We start from the raw sequence: 23,302 nt of genomic DNA on the forward strand, positions 1-23,302 counted from the left end.
AAAACAATCTCAATGGATGTGTGCAATTCCTATGCGTTCTAGCCCTAGCTCCACAATCCGAGTATCAGTTCTTGAAAAGAGAAAGAAAATGAAGGATTTGGGGTACCATTCAATGACTGTCATGATCATTCACTAAGTGATCTAGACGGAGCTTCACATTAGCATTAGGCAGAAGATACATTCTGTGAAGGTCAAAGCAGACTAAGATCAGTTTCTGGAACATGTGTTTGCCACAGCTCATCAAACACACCTACTGATATTTGCCTTTCTGCAAAAGGTACCCTTCCATGAAACAGTCAGATCAGAAGTTTCACATAATTTCTTTATTAATCCCAAGCTTCTGCTGGTTAATTTTACTCCCATCCTGTTAGGTATCAAGTCAGTTCTCTATATTGGGAGAGCAAGGTCAAATACGGCTACCATTCTTCCTATTACTAGTATAGTATTTTATTGAGCACTTGTAAGCCAAATACTCTGTTAAATGATTTATACATATTGACCTCACTGAATCTTTACAACCTCACTATGAGGCAGGTGCATTATCATTCCCATTTATAGATAAACAATTTTTTCCAAGGGCATCCATCAAGCACAGATCAAGGATTTGAAATTAAGCAGTCTCTTTTCCTGACCACTGAGTTTATTGACTGCATATTGGTATTATTGTGAAGGAGAAGCAATCCAAAAGGCCTGAATTTGTCTCTTGAATCCTTTATAAAGGCTTAAAGAAATGTCTGGCTGGCCTTCCCAGTTCCAGAGGGTGTTTTAGTTTTTATTTTATTTTTTTATTTTTCCTTGTATGTGACAGAGCCAGGAGACTGAGTTTCGGCTGCATAAGCAATAAATAACATTATCCAGGAATACATTTAAATTAGACACTGACAACAAAGGATATTACAAAATCAGAATAACCACCTTGCAAACTTATTTTGTTCTTGTGTCCTCCCATTTCAGCAAGCATATGATGAATCGGCAGAAAACATTTCCTGAAGATGCCAATTAGCATCTTACATCACCCTCTATATTTGTAAAGCACTCCATACGTTTGCAAGTGCTTTCCCATTAAAAAAGAGAGGCCACTTAATCAACAATTGGGTAATGTATTAAATTAGCCTTCATAAAGAGGAATAATTAACAAGCTCTAGGATTCCAGTGTCTGTTTTTTTTTTTTTAAGTGTAGTACTGAAAGTGAAATTATAGAGCTCCTTCTTTTGGGTCAAGAACTAGACAAAATCAATTTTTCTATATTACTGTTTCAGAGGAGAGAGGAATGAATGACTCAGAAAGATTTCGTTTTAATGACTAAAAGGGCAAGTGAAAAGTAATGGCTATTCCACAATTTTCATACAATTTGTAGCCTTTATTTTGAAACATCTTCTATTTACAAGTGAACAACATGGGAAGTCATTAGAAACTCCTAAAGAAATGAATAAAAATACTTTTAGTACAGCTGTAAAATAAAACATTCAAATGACTTATCTGATGACCACTATATTCTGTGGCAGCAAAATATGATTGCTATGTGCCTTGAAGTTGGTGTCACTTTCCTTTTCCATTCCCATTTAGCTAGTGATTTGATTGAGCAATGGTTGAAGTTCTGAAATAACCAATCGCTGAGCAGCTACATTGCTGTTGTTCTGTGGTCCAACAATGGCAAAAATGAACGAAGACACAACATTCCATTGGAGGGTTGGTTGGTAGGACTATTGATGTCACCCGATCCATTACTTGATGATGACTCAGCATGTGATTTTTTTTTTAACTTGGTAAAAGTAACAATGCCTAATTGAGAGGGTATAAGCAATTGACACCAGAACTATAAAACACCTTTCTTTTTACTCTCTGGGCTTTATTAATCTGTTATTATATCTTCTTTCCATCTCAAGTGTCTCCTATTATTTTGTCATCACTTCTTCCTGTACCTGTTGCCCACTGCTATTGCTAGCTGACAAGACAAATATTTCTATATATTTCAGATATGTTGGTTTTTATCCTTTGTATCTTACTGTTAACCTGCAATCTACCCTCATCTTCTACCAAATATACCTCTATTTGAAGTACACAGGCTCACCATAGATGTTTTCTTTGCATTGACAGTGAGATGGACTTCACACTTACCTAAGCACTGAGAGGGTATGGTGGGAGTTGAGATGGTGAGATTTCCCTCTCTAGTGGCAGGAACTTTTAAAATAAACTTTCTTTTTTTCCCTGGGAGATCCCTTTATTTCAAGCAAACTTATTATAATTCAGATTTTCTTGATTCCCTACAGAGCTTCACAAACTCAGAAGTCAGTCCCTGCAGGGAATTTCACTTATAATGGCCTTCATTCGAAAGATCTAATTCTGTTCTCATTCAGTGTGCATGGGAGAGTGATGGAAGTGCACAAAGAAAGGCAAGGAACCTCTGAAAAACTTGAGTTTCGATATCATCTGCATCACTCAGGGTGATGGAGGACATTCTATAACTGTAAAAGGGTTTGTGGGGGAGAGAAGAGAGAGAGACAATGAGAGACATTAGGTGAGAGTTGAAGAAAGGAAAATAAAGGTGCCTTTCCTCTCTTAGATTGCTGTTTCTTTTTATTTTGTTTTTCTTCCCAGATTGCTGTAACTTTTCAGGCTTGACTGTTATTATATACGCACTTTAAAAAAACAACAGAAAATGCTGAATCTACTCTATGAAAGAATTGACATGTAGATTTTGAAAAGGATGCTTTATATTTCTCCTTCTATACAGTTGTAGTTTATTTGATTGAAGCTTGCAAAAAATTCTAAGGACAAGAGAAAATGGCTTTTTCAGTTCTGCAGAGAGTGGAAGACGGCCAGGGAAGCCAGAGGTCTGTTGCTCGGGGCAGGTGGTAGAATGCTGACAGATGACAAGAGAAGGGAAAGTTTTGTTTTGTTTCTGTTAAGGAAAGTGGCCACCAAGAACATCAATTCAAAGTTACAGAAGCCCAAGATGGGTGAAGGGATTTTAAAAGGAAACCTATCTACTTTACTGAATTCAAGATTTTGGCCAATTGGCCAGGAAGAATTACCTCTTACAAAGAAATTGCCAATGGACTTTGGGAGCCATTTTTTTCTTCTTCTTCAGTTCATTACCATTGAAAACTAGTGGATGATTGATTATTAGAGAGGGTTAAACATAGATCAGACTTCAAGAGGAATCGGATTGTGTCCTGTAAAGTTCATAGAAGATGCTTGATTCAGAAAAACCAAACCAAACCAACAAAAATCCTCCAAAAACATTTTAAAAAGATATCTACTTATTCTGTGATCAGGAAGTAGTGTTTATGGATGCCATGAGTGCAAACAGATTTTTGTGAAACAATTCTTGTCTCTTTAAACAATTCCTAATACTTTATGGAACCTTTGAGTTACACAATCCCTTTGTGGATAAACTGGGAAAAAATATGGTAAAATAAGTGAGTTTCACATCTATTTTGCATATGACCTACTCACAGAACTATTTTTATACTATGAGCCTGTCGAAATATTATTTCCTTGAAATAATACTTATTCTTACTACCCATTATACAGTCTGCATTTTTTTTTTTTTGAGTTTTCACTTTGGGCAAAAAACATTTATCATATAATCATTGTATTGATTTTATTGTTCAGTGTGAGTCACAGCCCATAAATGATAGATCAAATGGGTGGCCCATAATCTACCTATTAACTAGACTAGATACCCCACACTTATATCTTCGATCTTTATTACAGATGAAACACATGAAAGACACCAAATCCATAGTTGAAGCAAGGTTGAGAAAGAGAGTGAAGACACTAGGTTTGAACAGAATACAAAGAAGTGTACTGAACTCAACAAAAAGGACTAACATAACACTGCAGTATAACTCAAATAAAGGATTGTGTAATACTAATGAGGAGATAGAGCCAAGAGGCAGGATCATTTAGTACTCTGTATCACATCATGTGTCAAAAGTATGGCATTAGGGGCTGAAGGGTTGGCTTCTGTTCTTAGTGCCCTTGTAAGGACCTGGGTTTGGGTTCTAGCACCCAGACTAGGCAGGTAAAACCACTTATAACTCTAGTTCCAGGGAATTTGAAACTCTCTTCTTCCTCTGTGGGCACCTACACACACAATTCACAAACTCATGCACACACACACACACACAGAGAGAGAGAATATATATATATATATAATATAATCTTTAAAAGTATAGAATCATTGTGCAAAACATCAATCCAACCTTAGCTGTGGTTTCCTAATATGTTCTTTTTGCTCATAAACGTATTCCCAAACTGCCTTGGTGGTCACTATAAGAGCTATCATTGAGTAAGGGTGGATTTGCTGGGATTCTTCTAAAACCTATTATTTTATAAGTGGAAACTTTCATTGTTTAAAGTAAATGTTTTATGTTAAAAATAACCAGAAAAAGGAAACCAATCAAAGTATGTGTCTTATTGGCAACAGAAAATTAGTATTATCTGCGCTTGCGTGTCTGTCGTTGGGTTGAATTGTGTTGTAACATTAGGCTTTTTCAAAATAGGAAATCTAGCTCTCAGAGTTACCCTTCGTATGACTTCCAGGTCCATTGTATGTAAGCACAAGAGGCAAGGACAGCGGAGGAAGACTGACATGAAGCAATGAAAATGAATATCTGACTCTTTCCAGAATCAATTCATTCCCTGAAGTGAAAAACCTGGTTACTTAGAAAGGGAAGTTATACTTCAGAGTTTGTACTGAGACTTGTTGAGCTTCACATTTTACTTAAAAACATATTGATTTTGAGGAAGTGGCTGATTTTATTGCCAAAGCAAATTTCATTTCTTGAGATGATTAGGTTTTTATTAAACTATTTCCTAACTATCAGTAAACACATGTTCTGTGACTAAACAGCATAGTCCTCAACCACGTGGCATTAATCTCTTGGCTAAATAGAATGATATTTGATCAACTTCAATTTTGAAAATGTGTAAGTTGGAAGAATGTACATCTGTGGCCTGAAACTTTCTGCCTAGAGCCTGATTTATAACTTTATAATTCAATGGTTACAGCATACAGTATCCTTCTCACTAACTGCTTCCTTATCCATCCATGTGAACAATAAAACTAACCTTTTGAGTATGGCTGGGTTGTGGAGATAAAATGGAACAGTGTATAACATCAACACTGTAATACTGTATATACACCTCTCTCTCTCTTTCTCTCTCTCTCTGCTCTCTCTCTCTCTCTCTCTCTCTCTCTCTCCCACACACACACACACACACACACACACACACACTGGAAATTTATAGTCATAAAGAAGAATGAAGTTCTTATTTGCAGGACAGTGGATGCTGTAGAAGATACGCATATGAATCAAACTTATCTGGTCTCAGAAAGACAAATATTTGTTTTATAGATTTTCTATAGATAAATAAGTAAACATATCCATCCATCCATATATAATACATACATACATACATAATAGGAATGTAGTAAGGCTGAGGAATAAAGAGGACTAATGAGTGGAAAGAGGAGAAAAAAGAGAAGCAGAGAGAATATGTGGGGGGGGATATGTACACTGTTAATATATACTTGCATAAAAAGCATCCTTATGTACCCCAGTATCATTTATAGTAAAAATTTAATAAAACAATTTAAAACTCTTCATAAATGGTGGCAGTTATTCTTAGAACTTTACTAGAGGGTATTATGACCTGTTATTAAGCACTTGATTTCTGAGGTTCCTTTTTTTTTTTTTTTTTTTTTTTTTTTTATGAAAGTGCAGAAGACTAGTTACAGAGAAAGAAACCTTCTCTTGTGTCGTGTCTCAAAATGTGTAGATATTATGCTAGCACGGGTAGGACTGGCCTTGTTGGAGACATGCTGGCTTTGAATTGCAGGGAAGGTAAGACAATGTGGTTATATTTTTGTAGAGATACATTTATGTGGCTGCTTGGTTCATCTTTCTTACACCATAAGGTCTGGTTAGCATTTGCTTGAAACGTTTCAATAGGCAGGGACCCCACAAAATCCTTTCTTTGATCATGTATATTGCTATCTCATAGTCTTAGAAACAGTATGCACTTCTTAAGCTGCATCCCGTACATTCCTTATAGTTTTGGTTGTGAGCCTAGCCTTTAATGGCTGAGCCATCTCTCCAGCCCCCATACATTCCTATGTGCACAAACTGCGCGGCTTTGTTGAGATGCTTGTCTTTGCCTTCATGCAGCAGTAAATTTTGACTTAGTGAAATAGGAAGCGAGTAGTGTGTAATCCCAGCTGGACCACTGTAAGTATTATTATAAACAACTGAACTTCTGCTCTTGGAGGGTGCTATGAAGCTGATTACTGAGCTTTGGTGAAGACCATCTATGTTCTTAAGAGTGACCAGTGGAAACATGGGTCACAGTTGTCTGAACAAATGGGATAATCAGCCAGGATCTTGGCAGCTGTTCACGCACCGTCCCTGCTGGAATCATTCACTCCACTCATCAATTAGATTGCATTTATTGTACTTCTGTTCTAACTTGATGCTTTACTCATACCTAAGAGCTGACAATTTCAAAGCCAAAGCCTCTTGCCTATCCAACCTTTGTTTAAAACAGCTTATCATCTTCTTTTATTCAGTCAAATACATGAAAGAATTATTTATTTCATCTTTTCCTCATTGTCTACTCTACCACAGCACTCCAGTTCTTGCCGATCGGTATCTCACTTATCAGAGTCACTAACCTTGTAGTATCAAATGGCTTTAAAAAACCGTCTTTTGTTCCATGACATCTACTCAACATGAGAAATACTGTTCTGGAAAATCTTGTTTCCTTGGGATGTTTTTCCTTCTTATATCTTCTTGGATTTTATTCTACTTGGTCTTTTATTCTTAGTCTTTTTGTGATATACATTTCTTCCTCTTTTTTCTATTTGAAATTACTGTTCCATAGAATTTTGCTTTAAACCCTTTCTTTTCTTTGTATGCTATGTATGCTTCCCAAGAGTTCTCACTGGATACCTAAGTGCCATTTCTATAGATAAAAGTAAATAGATAATCATGAATAAAATCTTCATTTCAGACCTTTATCTTTAGACTAATATATGATTTTCTTCCAGGCCTCTTTGCTTAGAATAGGCATCTCATACTCAATCATGCCCCAAACTGAGCTTATCATCCAGGTCTTGCTCAAATCTGTTTCTCTTTTTCGTTTGTATCTCAGTAAGCAGCCTGACCATCGTTGTACTTGCTTCAGTTAGAAATTCAGTCAATCAGCACGCCTGTGAGTTGAGTTCCAAGAGTTGACAAATCGACTGTTTCAATTCATATTTTGATACTTTACATTCAGCTGCTAATAGTGCCTGCTTACGCAACTTCCTAAAAATGGGCAGAGTCATGGCGAGGCTCGCTACACTGGTGTGGTACAAAGAACTAGCAGCTCGGCATCTGTGCTGGTTTGAATGAGAACATCTCCACAGGCTCGTATATGTATTTGGATATTTGGCTCCCTAGTCAGCGGACTTTGTTTAGGAGGAATTAGGAGGTGTAGTTTTGTTGGAGGAGGTGTGTCACTGGGGTGGTCTCTGAGGTTTCAAAAGCCCAAAGGAAGCCTAGGCTTACTACTCTCTTTGCCTCTTGTCTGCATATCAGGATGCAAGCTCTCATGTGTGGCTCTCACAGTACCACACTTGCTTGCCTGCCAGTTGCTATGCTTTCCACGGTGACCATATGGTCTAACCTTCTGAAGCTAATCAGGCTCCCAATTAAATGCTTTCTTCTACAAGTACTAGTCATGGTCTTGCCCCAATAGAACAGAAACCAAGAAACCACATAAACACACACACACACACACACACACACACACACACACACACACACACACACACACACACACACACAAAGAAGCCTTGTATAGCACTTCCCCCCCCTTTCCTCCCTTCCCGGCTCTCCTTTCTCCCTCTCTGTCCTCAAGACTATGTCATTATTTAGCCTGGTGTTCTGGAACCTATTATGTAGACCAGGGTAGCATTGATTTCACAGAGATCTGTCTGCCTCTGCCTTCAAGTGCTGGAATTGAAGGCATATGCCACTATACCTGGCTTGTATATCAGCTTCTGAAAAGGCTGCTTAGTCAGTGATATATTCTGTTCCTGTCATACCTATGCCACTCCAACAGCTTTTAAATAGTCTCTTACCCTATAACAATTTCTGCTTCACTCTATTCTCTATTCTATAATCACAAACCTCTCCTGAAATGTTTTTTGATAGCAGTACTGGCTATTAAGTCTAGAACCTTGCATGAGAGGCAATAAATTGTGATCACTGAACAACAACGGTAAGATTTGAATCTATTTTCTTTCCCCTTTTGTTTTAGAGATGAGGTATGTAACCCTGACTGGAACTCACTATGTAGACCAGGGCTTGCCTTGAACTTACAGAGATCTGTCTGCCTTTGAATCCCCAGCACTGAGATGAAAGGCATGTTGCTACCACATATAGTGCATTTCCTCTCCTAATGTTGCTACTTGCTTTCCATTTCCCACAGGATGAAATAAAAGCTCCATTATGCTTATAAGTTCCCTCACCATTTTCCCCCTGGTTATGTCTCTGCTTCAGCTCTACCCAGTCATATGGACCATTTTTTTTTTAAACCATAACTGTATCTGCTGAGTGAGCACAGATCATACTATCTACTTACTCTAAGTCCCAAACAAAAAGAGGTGAGAGAGCTATTACAGTATCAGCTGTGGTTCAAAAGTGTCATGTGAGAAAGACTCACTCTCACGGTGATGAACTTTATACTTTCCCTCTATTGAGATAACGAATTCTCTTTTCCAAATAACTTTTCTACAGAATCACATCAGTTGTTTAGAGTTGATTGATCACAGTACTAAGTGTTCTATTTTGAGTTAAAAATAACCCACAAATGAATCACATATATGCATCTTTTCTCTCCCTATTCCCCTATATAAATACATTCACACCCTTCCACATTTCCATAAATAATGCTCCTTTTCTTTGGCTTCTGTAAGATCTTGAATCATAGAACGTTAAACTGTTCTAAGAACTCGAACGTCTGATCTCCTCAAATATCTAATAAGAGGTTTGTTAATTTTATCCATTTTCCAGGCCTTACCACTACTCATTTTATTTTTTAACTTGACTCAGATGATTCGAATCTCTGGAGTGAGGCAGGGACAGAGAAAGGGAGAACTTGAATAGGTGCATCTCTAGCATTTTAAAGAGCATGAGTGGAGGTGGGAGTGGCATTAGAACTAATGAACAAAGAAACACCGCATAATGTGTTAATTTTTCCTCTTATCTTCAGAGTTTTATGCTATGGAAAATGAAGCTCCTAGGATATCCTAATAGTAATTGATGGCACCATTTGCTTATGTAACAGTGACCCTACATTCATTCCTAATGGGACCCCAATTTACATTTATGGATTACGTAGCAGTATGCTCAAAGAAAATAACTCATTTCCAGAGTCTCACTTCTTTAAGAAAATTCCATATCTCCTTTGTGAGTAAATATACTATATATACAAATGTACTATTCCGTTCTGGACACTGTGACTGAAGAATGAACTCTACTGGCATCTTGATTTCCCCCCTCCCCTGTGGCATCTTTATTTAATTTTTGGACATTTCACTTTATGAGATCATTAAGCCTTATTGTTGAAAATACTTTTAGACAGCATCGTGCTATTTTTAGCAAAAATCATCCTCCCTGGTGCACTAATCAATGTTGAAATTCCCAATATTACTCTAATTACTTTGAAACCATCATTAGAGTTACGGGTCTGTAAAATGTTAGAGCATAGCCCCTTCAAGGATTGTCTAGCCTCTTGACCTTGTTATACCCATCAACTTTTTGTGTTACAGACTATAAAAAAAGTACCCAAACAATGATGAAAAAATGCTGTATGTTCTATAATCTCTCTACATGCCATTTCTTGATTGAATGGTGTTTAAAAAAAATCAGAAATTTGGGTCCATATGAATGTGACTCTGATTTTTACCTCTTTATTCTCTGATGGAAAGTTTTTTAAAAAACATTTCATTTATTCTTTGAGAAATTAGTATAGTACATTTCTGTCATATTTTTTCCTCATTCCTCATCTCCTAGCAGATACTTCCTCCTTCTGACCCATCCATCTTGACATTCTTTCTCTCTTTATAAAAAAGCCACTGAAAGCCATAGGGTTCACCCAAGTACTCCTGAGGACAGGGCCAGTACCACAGCATTTTGCTAAATATGTGTAAAACAAATCTGAGAGAGGCATTGCTTTTATTTAAGAACACTTAAAACATACCAGAAATGGTTGTTTACATACACGTGAGTAATGGGCCACACTCAAATATTTATTAAACAGATTTAGAAAGACCTTGATCACCATTACCTTGCTAAAGTTCATTTGCTGTTGTATATGAGCATAATAAAATTGGGCGGGCAAAATAGATCAGCAAGTTAAAGGACTTGTTACTGAGCGTAGTGACCTGAATTTGATTGCTGGTACTCACATGGTGAAAAGAACGAACTCATTTCTGCAGGTTGTCCTTTGACTTCTACATATACTTCACTACCGTACTCCCCAGATACATGAATAAATAAAATAAGAATATGAATAGTAACATTGTATATTTCAGGAAATAGTGTAATATAATTTTAATTGATTCCGATTCTGGAGGCTTTGCTATATCCCTCTGTTTTCTAACATTACTTCAATCCTAGCTCACTATTTTCTTCAAAGATTTCTGAGAAGGGAAAAAGTAACTTACATAAAGAGAAGACTCTGCCATCTGACATTATAGCAGATGCACCGGGTTTCCTTTCTATGTAATTTCTGCATGAGGAAATTGTTATCCATTTCCACGATGCCAAATGGTGATAATGCTTGACAAGCAACCGTGCCTACCTGAGTGATGTCCATTCCAGAGTCACAGCTCAATGGCTGTGTGGAAGTCAGACCGTTCGAGCCAATTACAGTTGTGATCACAGCATTCTCATCAATTCTTCGGATCATAGTCCCGTCCACAAAGTAAATGAATCCGTGCCTATCTACTGTGATGCCTGTTGGGAAAAAGCAAATTAGCATTCATAATCTAGTTGACCATATCTACACCAAGTTCAGTATCTTGAAAGCAGCTACGGCTCTGGAAAAGCACTGTAGAGACAGATTTACTTTTGCTCAGCACAGACGGGGCGGAGGTGGAAGAGGTGGTTGGGACACGTACTCAGTTTTGGCATGATTTGAAAAGAAATGGCAACAAGTAACCCACAAAGATAAAGCCTGGTCTAATAGTTTTATTTAATTCATCTTCATACCTGTGTTCCTTTGCTATTTGCTTACCGCTACATGCAGACAGAAAGGAGAATAAGAGGAGGCAGTGTCTGTCACATTTTTTTTCTTTTTTGGATGTTGATACTTGGGCCACTGCTTATTTCCATGGTTGCATTTGGAAATAATTGACTTGGAAAGGATTAGCGTTATTTTCAAGAACCTATATTTAGTTCAAAGGGAATTTGTAATACTTCTGATGAATTAAACTGAAAGCTTCCCTCTGTATTACCTAATAAAACGGTGGGAAGGAAGCAATTGGCACTGTGCAGAGAAGAGCTAAGGTTCTAGAAAAATCAAGTTTTCTTCTTTTTCATTTATCATTTTAAAATGCCACACATGTATGTAACATATTTTGACCAAATACCTCCACTCTCTCCTCCCTCCCTCCCTCCCTGCCTCCCTTCAAGTCCTCCTGTATTCTCCCATCATGTTCCTTCCCAACTTTATGGGCCCTTTTGTCTGAACCATCTGAATCCACTTCCTGTTTCCAGTATGTGAGGGACAGTCAAACTTCAGTGTAGCTTTTGCATACTGTTAACTCTACTTTGGTATATATACATATACATATACATATACATATATACAGTATACATATATATACATATATATACATATATATATGGTTGTGTGCCAGCATGTAGTTGCTAGGAATTGAACTCAGGACCTCTGGAAGAGCAGCCAGTGCTCTTAACTGCTGAGCCATCTCTCCAGCTCTCTAGCTTGGTTTTTTAAAACGTACATTAAAGTACTTAGAAACCATGCCATCTAATAGATATACGAATTATAACTGATATTTCACTTTGGTTGAAGTATTTGCCCCCAAATTGTCAGGTTTTAACTTTATCTTTGGTAGAAATTGAAAAAGCCTTATCTATGGTCACTGTTTTATTTTCCCGAGTATTGGAGCAGAGCTCAGCTTTATAGCCCCATCTTTCATAAACTGGGCTGCATAGACAATTATATGCCTACGGTACTATTTTAAGGATCATATGAAATAGTAGATGGGAAAAATCATCAGACCTACATAAGGAGCATGCATATCATTAACCTCTACTTTTCTTTGGCATTTTTTCAGAATGTTCTTGAAATACCTGTGAGTACATGCAGGGGTGGATGTTTGAAACGATGTATCATAATGATCCATATATATGTATATATAATATATATTCTATGTTTTTCATAAAATTCATCTTTGAATAGATGCCTATGATAAAGTGATGAAGTTTAATTTAGATATTAGTCACAGTAAAAGATCAACTACCATAACCTAATAACAAAACAAAAAGAATACTCATAATAGTATACTAAATAAGTTATATGAACATGAACATGATGTTTCTCATAGAGTATCTAATATTAGATTCAGACATATTCTTAGTTTTATGTATGTATATGTTTATATGTATCCCAGTGTATGTATGCCTGTTTTGCATGTGCCTGTGTTTGTGTGTAGAAGGCAGAGGAAAATTTTGAGTCTTATTCTTCAGTCACCATACTTCAATATTTTTTCTTAGACAGGGATGCTCACTGCTTGTGCTTGCTGAATAGGCTAGGCTGAGTGACAAGATGAGAGATTAAGCAGGCTCTACTTCCCCAGCTCTAGGAATTCAAGGGTAGGCTATCTTATGTGCCTTTTTTGTTTTAGTTAATATTTATTTGCTTATTTACATCCCATCACTGCCCCCTTCCTGGTCACTCCTTCAGAGAGTCCCTCTCCCACCCCCTCCCCTTCTCATCTGAGAGGGTGGGGCACCTTGGGTATCCCAACCCTGAAGTGGAGCCTGTCCCTAAAGCTGTGGAATGCCTTTGAAAATATGGGTTCTGGGGATCAAATTCAGGTCCTAGTGTTTGCAAGGCAAGCACTTTACCAGTTCATCAGCCTCCTTATTCCTGTGACCCTATGAGATGGTAAAATACCTGTATATTGGGATTAAGGAAGGTGAGTGACATATGCATTAGTCTACAATATACAAGGAACTTGAACTCAAGCACTGTGGTACTGTAACAGTTGATCTGAGAACTGAGATGGTTAAGTGATTAATGGGCAGGTAGGAAATATGTTCTTGATAGTCTGGGTGTTTCATATTGGACAAGGGTGAGGAAATATGGTGTGAGATTTTAGCATGGCACTCAGAAGGGTATATAATTGAAAATGTGCTAATTATTAATATTTATCACATATAAGTGAATTTGTGCAAACTGAAATTTCACGCAAGGAGGAAACTACTTTGCTTTAAAAATTATCCACACACTAGTCTTTACCCATTTCCCTTTTATTCAGACTCAATGTAATATACCAAGCATATGTAAAAGTTAGAAAAATTCTGTAATAATAAACACAATATTTTAATACAGTGCTATACCTGTACAAGCACGAAAATACACACGCACACACACATACATTTACCTGGCAAAATATAATGTCACTCTTGTGATTTGAATGCAAAATGTCTCCCATAGGTTTATGTGACACCTGGTCACAGTTTGTGTATTTGAAAAAGTTGGGAAATGTTTAGGAGATGGACCTTACTGGGCACCCTTGAGGTTCAATAATGTGGATTCACTTCTTATTCCTGAGTAGAGATTCAATGTGACTAGCCAGCCTCTTGCCCCAGTCACCATTTCTTCTCTGCATGCTTCCATGTATTCCCTACTAAAATGGGATGTATACCTTTAGAACTTTACTCCAAAAATAAATTCGTTCTTTTTAGAGGTTCTTTTTCCTTTTTTCCATCTTTACTAAATTGGGTATTTCTTATTTACATTTCAAATGTTATTCCCTTTTCCTGGTTTTCGGCCAACATCCCCTAATCCCTCCCCTCCCCCTTCTATATGGGTGTTCCCCTCCCACCCTCCCCCATTACCGCCTCCCCAACAATCCGTTCACTGGGGTTCAGTCTTGCAGGACCAAGGGCTTCCCCTTCCACTGCTGCTCTTACTAGGCTATTCATTGCTACCTATGAGGTTGGAGCCCAGGGTCAGTCCATGTATAGACTTTGGGTAGTGGCTTAGTCCCTGGAAGCTCTACAGGTTCTTTTTCATTCATGATATTTTTGTCACAACTTACTTCATACTTAACTAAGACAATCATCTAGAGACAATTTGTAAATCTAACATAAGATGGGCTTGGTGTCACAAACTTAGCTATTCAAGAGGCTAAGGCAGGGTGATTGCAACTTCAAGACCATCCTGGACAACTTAGTAATATCTTGTTTTTTAAGTGAAGAAAATGGAGGCTGGAGAGATGGCTCAGTGGTTAAAATGCTTGCTATGTCAGCATGAGTGTTGGGAGTGGATGGAGTCCTGAGTGAATGTATGTTATTGACATGAACACTGCCTTGTCAAGAACCCTAATGGCTCAGATCGATGGAAATGCAAAGCCATCCCCAGATCAGGCTTAGAGAAATGGCAAATGCTTTCTCTGGTGCAAGTTTGAATATTGACATTTTTATGCCAAAACTATTATCCTCTGGGATGACTCCAATCTGATCCTCCGCCACTAAAGAGGTTTAGCTAATCTGCTTCCTTATTTGTGCTGTATATCATAAATCTGCCAACTTTCTGGGCTGCTGTTGATGCAACTCCATCAGAGTCCATGACCTACTGATTCTAAGTTTTTCTGTACATTTGTTTGTATTATCTTCATTTCCCATCCCCCCCAGGGGAGGTTAATCTTCAAGCTTTATAGGTCACAGCACATGAGGATCTGAGTTCAAACCCCAAGATCCTAAATAACTTTCTGCATATGGCTATAACCCCAGTCTTGTGGGTACAGAAATAGGCAGACCATGGAGAGGGGAAGAGTTCACTGTCTAGTCACTCTTAGCCAAATCTCCAAATTCAGGGAAGAGACCCTGTGTCATAATATAAGATGGAGAAGTTATTGAGAAAGATATTTGAATGTCAAGCTCTGGCTTGCACACATGCCCACACGAGTGAGTGTATCCCTTACATAATGTACACACACATATACACTAACACATACATACAAAAAACAGGAAAAATGGCTGAAAGATATTATTCCGGTGCTAGAGAATTTTAATGTTCCTTTAGTATAACTGCAAAAAAAAAAAATTCAGCCCAATAACTTGCTCTTAGATGAGCTAATACATTAGCATGAGGATAGTATTCAGATTTGGCTCAGGGATATAATTGATCAATCACTATGTTCCTTTTATTTTTAACATTTATAAAATTATAAAATTCATTTTAATTTCCCTAAAAACCTCTTAAAACCTTTTATGGCTTTTGTCAGTCCTCCAAGGATATATCCAAATAGGAGCTTCCTACGTCAACAAATCCCTTTATCATGGTTAGAAGTGTATATAGCTTTAATGAAGTTAATATATGGACTCTTAATATTGGTGCAGGTCAAATGATGATGGCATAGGAATACTTATCTCTCCCCCTAAGAGCATCCTGGTTGCTGCTGATCCAAGGGGAATGATGCGTTTTGTTTCCATGTGTGTTTTGCCAAAACCATTTTCTTATCTGCCAAAAATTTAATCTGGCTTGCATTAGGCTTCTGATTTAATACCCCCTTCTATGGTCTCTAATTTAAACATCACTAAATAGAAAATTTAAGGTTTCTCTGTCATGAGAAGGTTGGATAAATGATCAAGACTGGAGCCTGGAGGGAACATTTCTAAGAGGTGTTACTCAGACTGCGAACTCCTGAGCCATGTACTAAGTCGTTACTGAATGGCAGTATGTTCGATTCTTTGAGGACCAAAGGACAATGACTCTTTGAATGCTGAAGTGGGGATTAAAAGAAACAATAAAAATTTTAGTGTGAATGGTAAAAATAAACAGAAGCTTTGCTTTTACTAAGAGGTAGGTGAGAATCGGATCTTCTGAAATTGAGAGCAGTTTCCCCACTGATGCAGAAAACTTAACTAACGTCATAGGGGAGGTGTGTTCAGTCAGCTTTCAATTACCGTAAAGAATGTATTATAAGCAATCAACTTGAAAAGAGGAAAATTTTATTTTAATACATCACCTTTAAAATTATGATCATGGTTAGTTGCCCCCCTTCCACTGACTTGGGGCCTCTAATGTCATTTCACAATGGGATCTATGGTGGTAAAAGACCTTCATAGATACATGTAGAAAGGCAATGCTCTATTATTTCCTTCGAGATCACATCACTGATGATATGAGACCTTCAAGTTTCTACCACATCCTAGTAGTGCCATGGTACACACTAAGCCTTTACTACTTGGGATTTTGGGAGTCCATTTCCTATTCTAATGGCAGCAAGTCTTTGCACCTTCATGCTGATAACAATGAAGGACACTTTTGTCTATTGACTACTAGACTGGTGAACTCTATCAGGGTAGAGAATTTGACCTAACCCAGGGCTTAACCTCGCTTTTACATCCCATTTGCACTAAGTTTGGTGAATCTGTCTTTTGTCTCTGGTCGCCAGCTGACTTCCCCACATGAGCACACTTTGATATACTCCTCTGTTGCCTTCAGGGCATATTTTTCTGACAGTTTGTAGAATATTCTCCTTTTATATATTTGTAAATCAATTTCTTTTTATCAAGGCACAAGTTCCAAACGTCCCTCCCCCAATTGGGACTCTTTAACTTTGCTTGAGTCACATTTAAGCCTGGCATTGATAAAGAAATAGTAGAATGGTCTTTGAGGGACCTGCCTGGAAAGTGTTTCCAGAAAGTACCTAGGCATATATATATATATCTTATCAGTTAACTATCCAGCCAAACAACAATCACAAAAACAATTTCCTATAACACAGTTTCACCAATTCTTCCCTTGTGAGAATTAAGATATATTCAGTGTTCATTGGAAGTAAACTTCAAATTAGAGATTTTTTGCAAAATAAAGAGAATTATTTTTGTTCATTATTTGGGAGAGGTTCTCCATCCCATAATGAGAATTGGAAGCAATGCTGCAGTATGATGTATTAGTGCTTGTTAGACTTAGTGGGAGGACATGACACATACCAAGTATATTTTAAGCTTTATTCTTCAGAGATGTGAAAGTGAGTGATTTCAGATCACATAAAGCCATCTGGGGCTAGCAGGATCTGCAGATTCAATTTCGTTTCCTATATTTACATTGTCGTACTCTGATTTTCAAACCTTGGTGTCCAACATTGTAGGCATAATTTATTTTAACAATCATGTCCTTTGATGTGCTAACCAACAGTGTTTTCATTATCACTTATAATACAATACTCCACAGTCTTGGATAAGAAAAGATTTAAACTGCATTCAGAAAATCACTTCCAGGATTTAAAAGTGTAACCAGTGTTCATTCTTAAACCAAGCAAGGAAGTATGGATCTCTGCACTTACCAAAAGTTCTGACAGTGATGCCGAGTGGGTGGGGATAGAAGTGGGAGGAAACACACACACACACACACTCACGCACGCATACACACACCAGCTTGAGTCCTCATACTTATGTACCCCCACCAAGGAAAACACTGGGCTCAGATGCTTGTACAGCATGTTAAGCTTGGAGCACATCTTTAGTTTTGTGAGAAAATAAATAAATCCCTGAAAATTAGTACACATAATGAAAGCACTGACAGACCATAACCTGTCTCCATTCATCAGCATTAAGCCCCAACAAGCGGCTTCGATGAAGGGACCTGCTCATAAATACAGTACATCCTGGAAGAGACATTATTCACAACGTCTTAGGCAAAGTAGGGGACATTATATAGTATGTGAACCGCAGGCTCTTTTCTCTGTGAAGCATCACTCTGTATGAAATGGCTGCAAATTACAGGTGAAATTATTTGACTTCTTCTCTTGTCTTATTATCCTCCAATGAGTAAATACTATAACTCTTAGGAAGGCAACTGCCTAAAGCGGAGACAGCCTGGATAGTTACCAACGAATTTATCACCTGTTGGGGAACAGGATGTTCCTGATCAATACTGAAGGAAAGGGGGTATGCCGATGTGATCTCTGGGAGTACAAATGGGGAACCAGACAACCTGAAAATGGCAGCTACAACCCCATATTAGATAACAGAAAAATGCGAGGTTTGATTGTCTATAATGACAATTTCAAACGTTGGCAGAAGACATCTCTCTATGCCATTTAAAAATTAATTACAGCTATTCAGGCTACCTACATTTAAAAAATATTTCTATGTGAAGAAATGAAAGTTCTTTTTCAGAATATAAGCTTGGAAACATAGTTATAACATCCTTCCCATCTGTGGCTCCATCAACTAGGAAACAGAAATATTGTATTTTTCTTTCTTCAATATGCTCTTTTTTGTGTGCGAGAGTTAAATGGTTATAACAACCTCTAGGTAATACTCTAAATTTAATATGGTGCCAGCTTAATCTGCAGGAGGAAGAGCTGAATTGTATAACCAACATTGACCAGTTGACTGTAAAGGTTTTTTTTTTTTAAGTAAAAGAGGAATAGTTTATTTTGCTTTGCTCATGTACATCTAAATTCTCTTCAAATTGCCATCACATTAAGGTGCACACCTTAGGCAGAAGCATTTTTTTTTCTTCAACTGATGTAGCTGTTGTCCCTTAATTACCTACTGGGATCAGAAAGGGCCAAACAAGATTCTGCACCTCTACACATGTGCTCAATGAACCCATTAGTTTCTCTTGTTAGGTAGCTACTAATGAAGCTTCTAGAACTTGGAGGATTTTCAGGTATCTGTGTGTCACTACCAGTTAGAAGGAGACAGACTTTAATGAACAGCTGGGCTGATTTCTTTGTGTAGTAAGCAATGCAATCAGAATTTCTCCAATAGGAGACACTAATAAGCTCATTGCAGCTCTGTGTGGTTAGTGAATGATGGGAGGTGCTTAATTAGATATTCTGCTTAATAAAAGTTATAGCAAGTTCGAAGATGTAAAGGTCATTCCCAAGGAACATAAATAGACATTTAAAGTGACAAACATTCCAACTTACAGTCTTCTGGCTGGTATGTCCTCTGTTTGTGTTGAATGAAAAACTTACTTGAAGCACTTCAGAGTCCTCACAAGAACAATAAGTTGGTAAACTGCTTAACCAAGAATCTTGAGTTTAAGACAGACCCGGCCAGTTTGGAGCACTTTGTTTTCTCGTTGGCCTGTAAAGCTCTAGCTTCAGCACTGTTGCAAGGCAGTGTAAAGGACAGCACCTCTCTCCATCAACCACTGTTTCGGTAAAATGTTATTCAAGAACCTGTTTCGCCATTTGTTCACCATTTACTTTACACCTGCTATCTGTTAGGAATTGTGCTATGTAGTGGAAGTCCATACAGTAAGAACAGACATGACATTGCCCATGAGGAACTCATAAATAAATAGGGTTATGGAGGAAAAAACCAAGCAAATACAGTAATATGATATAATATAAAACATAATAATATGATATGATATAACAAGTTCAGGATGTCACAGGTGTGAAGAACTTATGCTCATAAGTGGTATCCTATTAGAGTAATTATAACCTATCATCTGAATACATCTATGTCTATGTATCTATGTATCTATATACATCTATATGTATGTATGTATCCATATCCATCTATTCATCTATCTATCTATCTATCTTTATGAATTTAGGATAAAATCCAGTAAACGTCCCTGGAAACACATGCAGGATGTCCAGTATACAATGATCGCTTCCATTTGTGAGAATATTATGTTTTTCTAGGTGCAGTGCTGGACATTTTATGCATATATTCTTATTTAATATTAATAATAATCCTTTGTAAGAGGTATTAATATCATTTTTAGGTGAAGAAATTAAGCCACTTCTCTTTCCTGAAGCTTTCTCTGCAAACTCTAATTCACTACAAGCTCTCTGTCTTCTAAACTGCAAGAAGCTATCATTTTATTTTATGTTTTTTAATGTGAATTCTCAAACACGATCTGCTTATGTAATATGCTTCTTGAGGATAAAAATGTAATTTTCAAGTTTATTTTTATAGCTTAACAAATCCAGGATACCTGAACATAAGTGCTCAAGAAATCCTGCAGATTTATAGACTAAATTTCCACTTGTTCATATTGGTGCTCATCTGGACTTGAATAAAGAAAATCATGCCAGGAGGTCAAAAGCTAAACATGGATGCCTATAAAATGAATGTTGCAAGGCTGCAATGGTAAACTCTTTTTCCAAAGAGCATAAGAAGAACAACAATATCAACCAAACAGACCCCCCAGGGCTCCCAGGTACTAAACCACCATCCCAAGAGAACACAGGAATGGACCAGGGCTCCATCCACATATGTAGCAGAGGATGATCTTGTCAGGCATCAAAGGGAAAAGAGGCCCTTGGTCCTGTCAAGGCTCGATGTCCCAGTGCAGGAGAATGTCAGGGTAGGGAGGTGGGAGGGAGGGGGTGGGTCCATGAGGGAGGACTCTCATAGAAGCAGGGGGATGAAATAGCGGGTTTCCAGAGGGAAAACCAGGAAAGGGGATAATGTTTAAAATATAAACAGAAAAATCCAATAAAAGAAAAAATAAGAGCATTAAGAGGAAGATAGTCTTATCAATTAGGGATGATTTGGGTATGGAAAAAGGGGGTTCAACAACAAAGAACAGGGAGATGAAAGATCATAGATCAAATTCACTGAAAATGAATTTCATCTATGGAGCTTGCAGTCCTGTATAGCTTCGTGCTCACCCACAACAAACCCACTGTGCTCTGTCCACACAATTTTGTGTTCAGGTCCTGGAATCTTGTTCTAACTCAGTGTGTCAGGAGATAGAAAGAGACACAGGTGGCTCAAGATTTCTCACTAATTTGCTTTGCTGCATGAGAGAGAGCAGAGAGAACACTGGCTCCAAGGCGAGGTTAGGGATGGTTTTTTTCAGTGTGCCTAGAACGTACTTCTCATAAGAGTTTGTGCAAAGCATTTTACCATGTCATGTCTTGTTTTTTTTGCCTGTACAATCCATTCTACACAAATTAAACTGTTCTGAAGATCACAAGGACCATGGAAGTGAAAGGGTTATGAAGAGGATGAAATAGAACGGGACTGCTAAGTGACATCATAATTACACAATCATTCCTATTAGTCTTTGTGAAAATGACTTTTCCAGACTTAGAATCATAGACTATGGTTTCCATATAGGCAATAATTGAACACTTTGGGTCCTTATAGCGTGGTCTGACAAATAGTAGAAGATGTAAGGCTTGAAAATCCTATGGAACCTTTGTGAGCACAGTGCTCTACGTTAGACTCATCACAGAGGCAAGGTAGGGGGTGAAAATAATTTTGTCCGCTTGGGAAAAATTTGCACTAATGAACTATCGAGGTAAAAGCTTTCACAGTGTTATAAGCTGGTTAAAAGTTTCATACAGATAAGTGCAGTTCCACACCGTGGAATTGGTCGAGGATGACTCTGGGGCAAGGGTGGTACTGGTATATCAACATTTTGTTCTAAAAATGACACCAGTATTGATGTAATTATTTTCCATTGCTATATAGAAGTTGTTGTGTGTGTTGTGTGTATCTGCAAGAGAGATTTGGGTAAGTAAATGATTCTAGCTCAAATTATGTATTTCTTGCTTTATTTTTATGGTAGAATTCTTGCCCAAAAGATGTGACTGGGGTATGATTTTAGGGGAACTTGATCTATACAGGCTAAGATATAGGACATGACTCAGATACAGTTTAAAGACGTGCTTCTGCAATACTAAGAAAACAAGCACCTCCCAGGGTCCTTATATGAACAATTAGCGTTAGGAAGGAAAGTTCATTTATTGCCAATGGACCAGCAAAAAGCTAATTGCAATTGTTTTACTCTAGGGAAAATGAGTCTCAAGGTATGTGAATGACCAAGATGTTCTAATAAAAAAGCAAACCAAGTAGAATACCTTGGCCTAAATGATCAGTAAAAGCAGGATATGAAGCAGTAAGCTGACAGTGCTTACTACTAAGAAAACTAGGCTAACAAAGAATGAAGTTTTTTTAAAGATAGTTATTTGCGTGTTAGTGCTCATTCAAAAACAACACAGAAAGCCCATTTAAGATTTCTTCACCCTCCATTCATCTTGACAAATGGAGCTGATGCCAGAAGAGGAGTTTCCTATGTCAGGACATTTGTAAATGGTAAGATAAAATAACGAGTATCCTGTGCATACAACTTCTCAGCCCTTTAAATGAAGTTCAGGAGTCATTAAGGAAGATCAGTTTGGGCTCAATCAATAATGTGCAACTACAACAAAAACACATACATGATAGCTCTCTCTCTCTCTCTCTCTCTCTCTCTCACACACACACACACACACACACACACACACACACACACACACACACACACACACACACGATAGCTGAGGGCCATCAAAATGGCTCCTTTGCTTAAGATACTTGATACCAGCTATGATAACCTGACCTGGAACCATGGTGGGAAGAAATCTGAGCTCCCATAAGTTGCTGTGTTCTCTGAAATCAGGTTCTGTGGCATATTTGTATGCAAACACACACACACACACACACACACACACACACACACACACACACACTGAATTTAAACAAACAAAACTATGACAGCCAAATTAAAGATATTCAGAATATTCAGTCAGTTTCATGGAGCAACAACTCTCCCTGCCCCCTTGGCAAGTTGATCTAGAAGTCTGCTAATCTGTGGGCATGAGAAGGTTATGCAGAAAGGTATTTAAAAAATCTAGATGCTTGTCATTTCCCATGACTCATCTTGGTCAGGCACCCCCATACCACTTCTATATCTTTCATTCTCTGAACTGAGCTACACAGATATGTGAGTGATATGAGGGGGGAGGGAATTCAGCCCGGGAGACTGTAGCTTGAACCTGTGTACTTAAACTCAGTGCTCAGCCTTTCATCTTCGTCTAACGGTGGGAATAATAGCTGAGCTGCCCATGTCAGCAGATTACTATAAAGGCCAAATGAAATAACAGCTGTCCTGTCTGCAAAATGTTTCCAAAAGGTGAACACGGATGATGTTAATACTTATTTATCGTTTTGATTAACAGTTAGTTTTCTGGCATCATGCTGTGGTTTGTCTAGTACATGATTACCTACTTCAACAT

General features: G+C 37.8%; 1 protein-coding gene across 1 annotated transcript in view; it reads right to left on the bottom strand.

Annotated features, from left to right (window-relative positions):
- Tenm1 (teneurin transmembrane protein 1) overlaps positions 1-23,302 on the bottom strand; it is a 175,006-nt gene that overhangs the window by 65,141 nt on the left and 86,563 nt on the right. The window contains 1 exon segment of the mRNA XM_032889476.1: positions 10,861-11,015. Coding sequence (XP_032745367.1) covers positions 10,861-11,015 — 155 coding nt within the window.

The sequence above is a fragment of the Rattus rattus genome, chromosome X (assembly GCF_011064425.1).
Source record: "Rattus rattus isolate New Zealand chromosome X, Rrattus_CSIRO_v1, whole genome shotgun sequence".
NCBI lineage: Eukaryota > Metazoa > Chordata > Mammalia > Rodentia > Muridae > Rattus > Rattus rattus.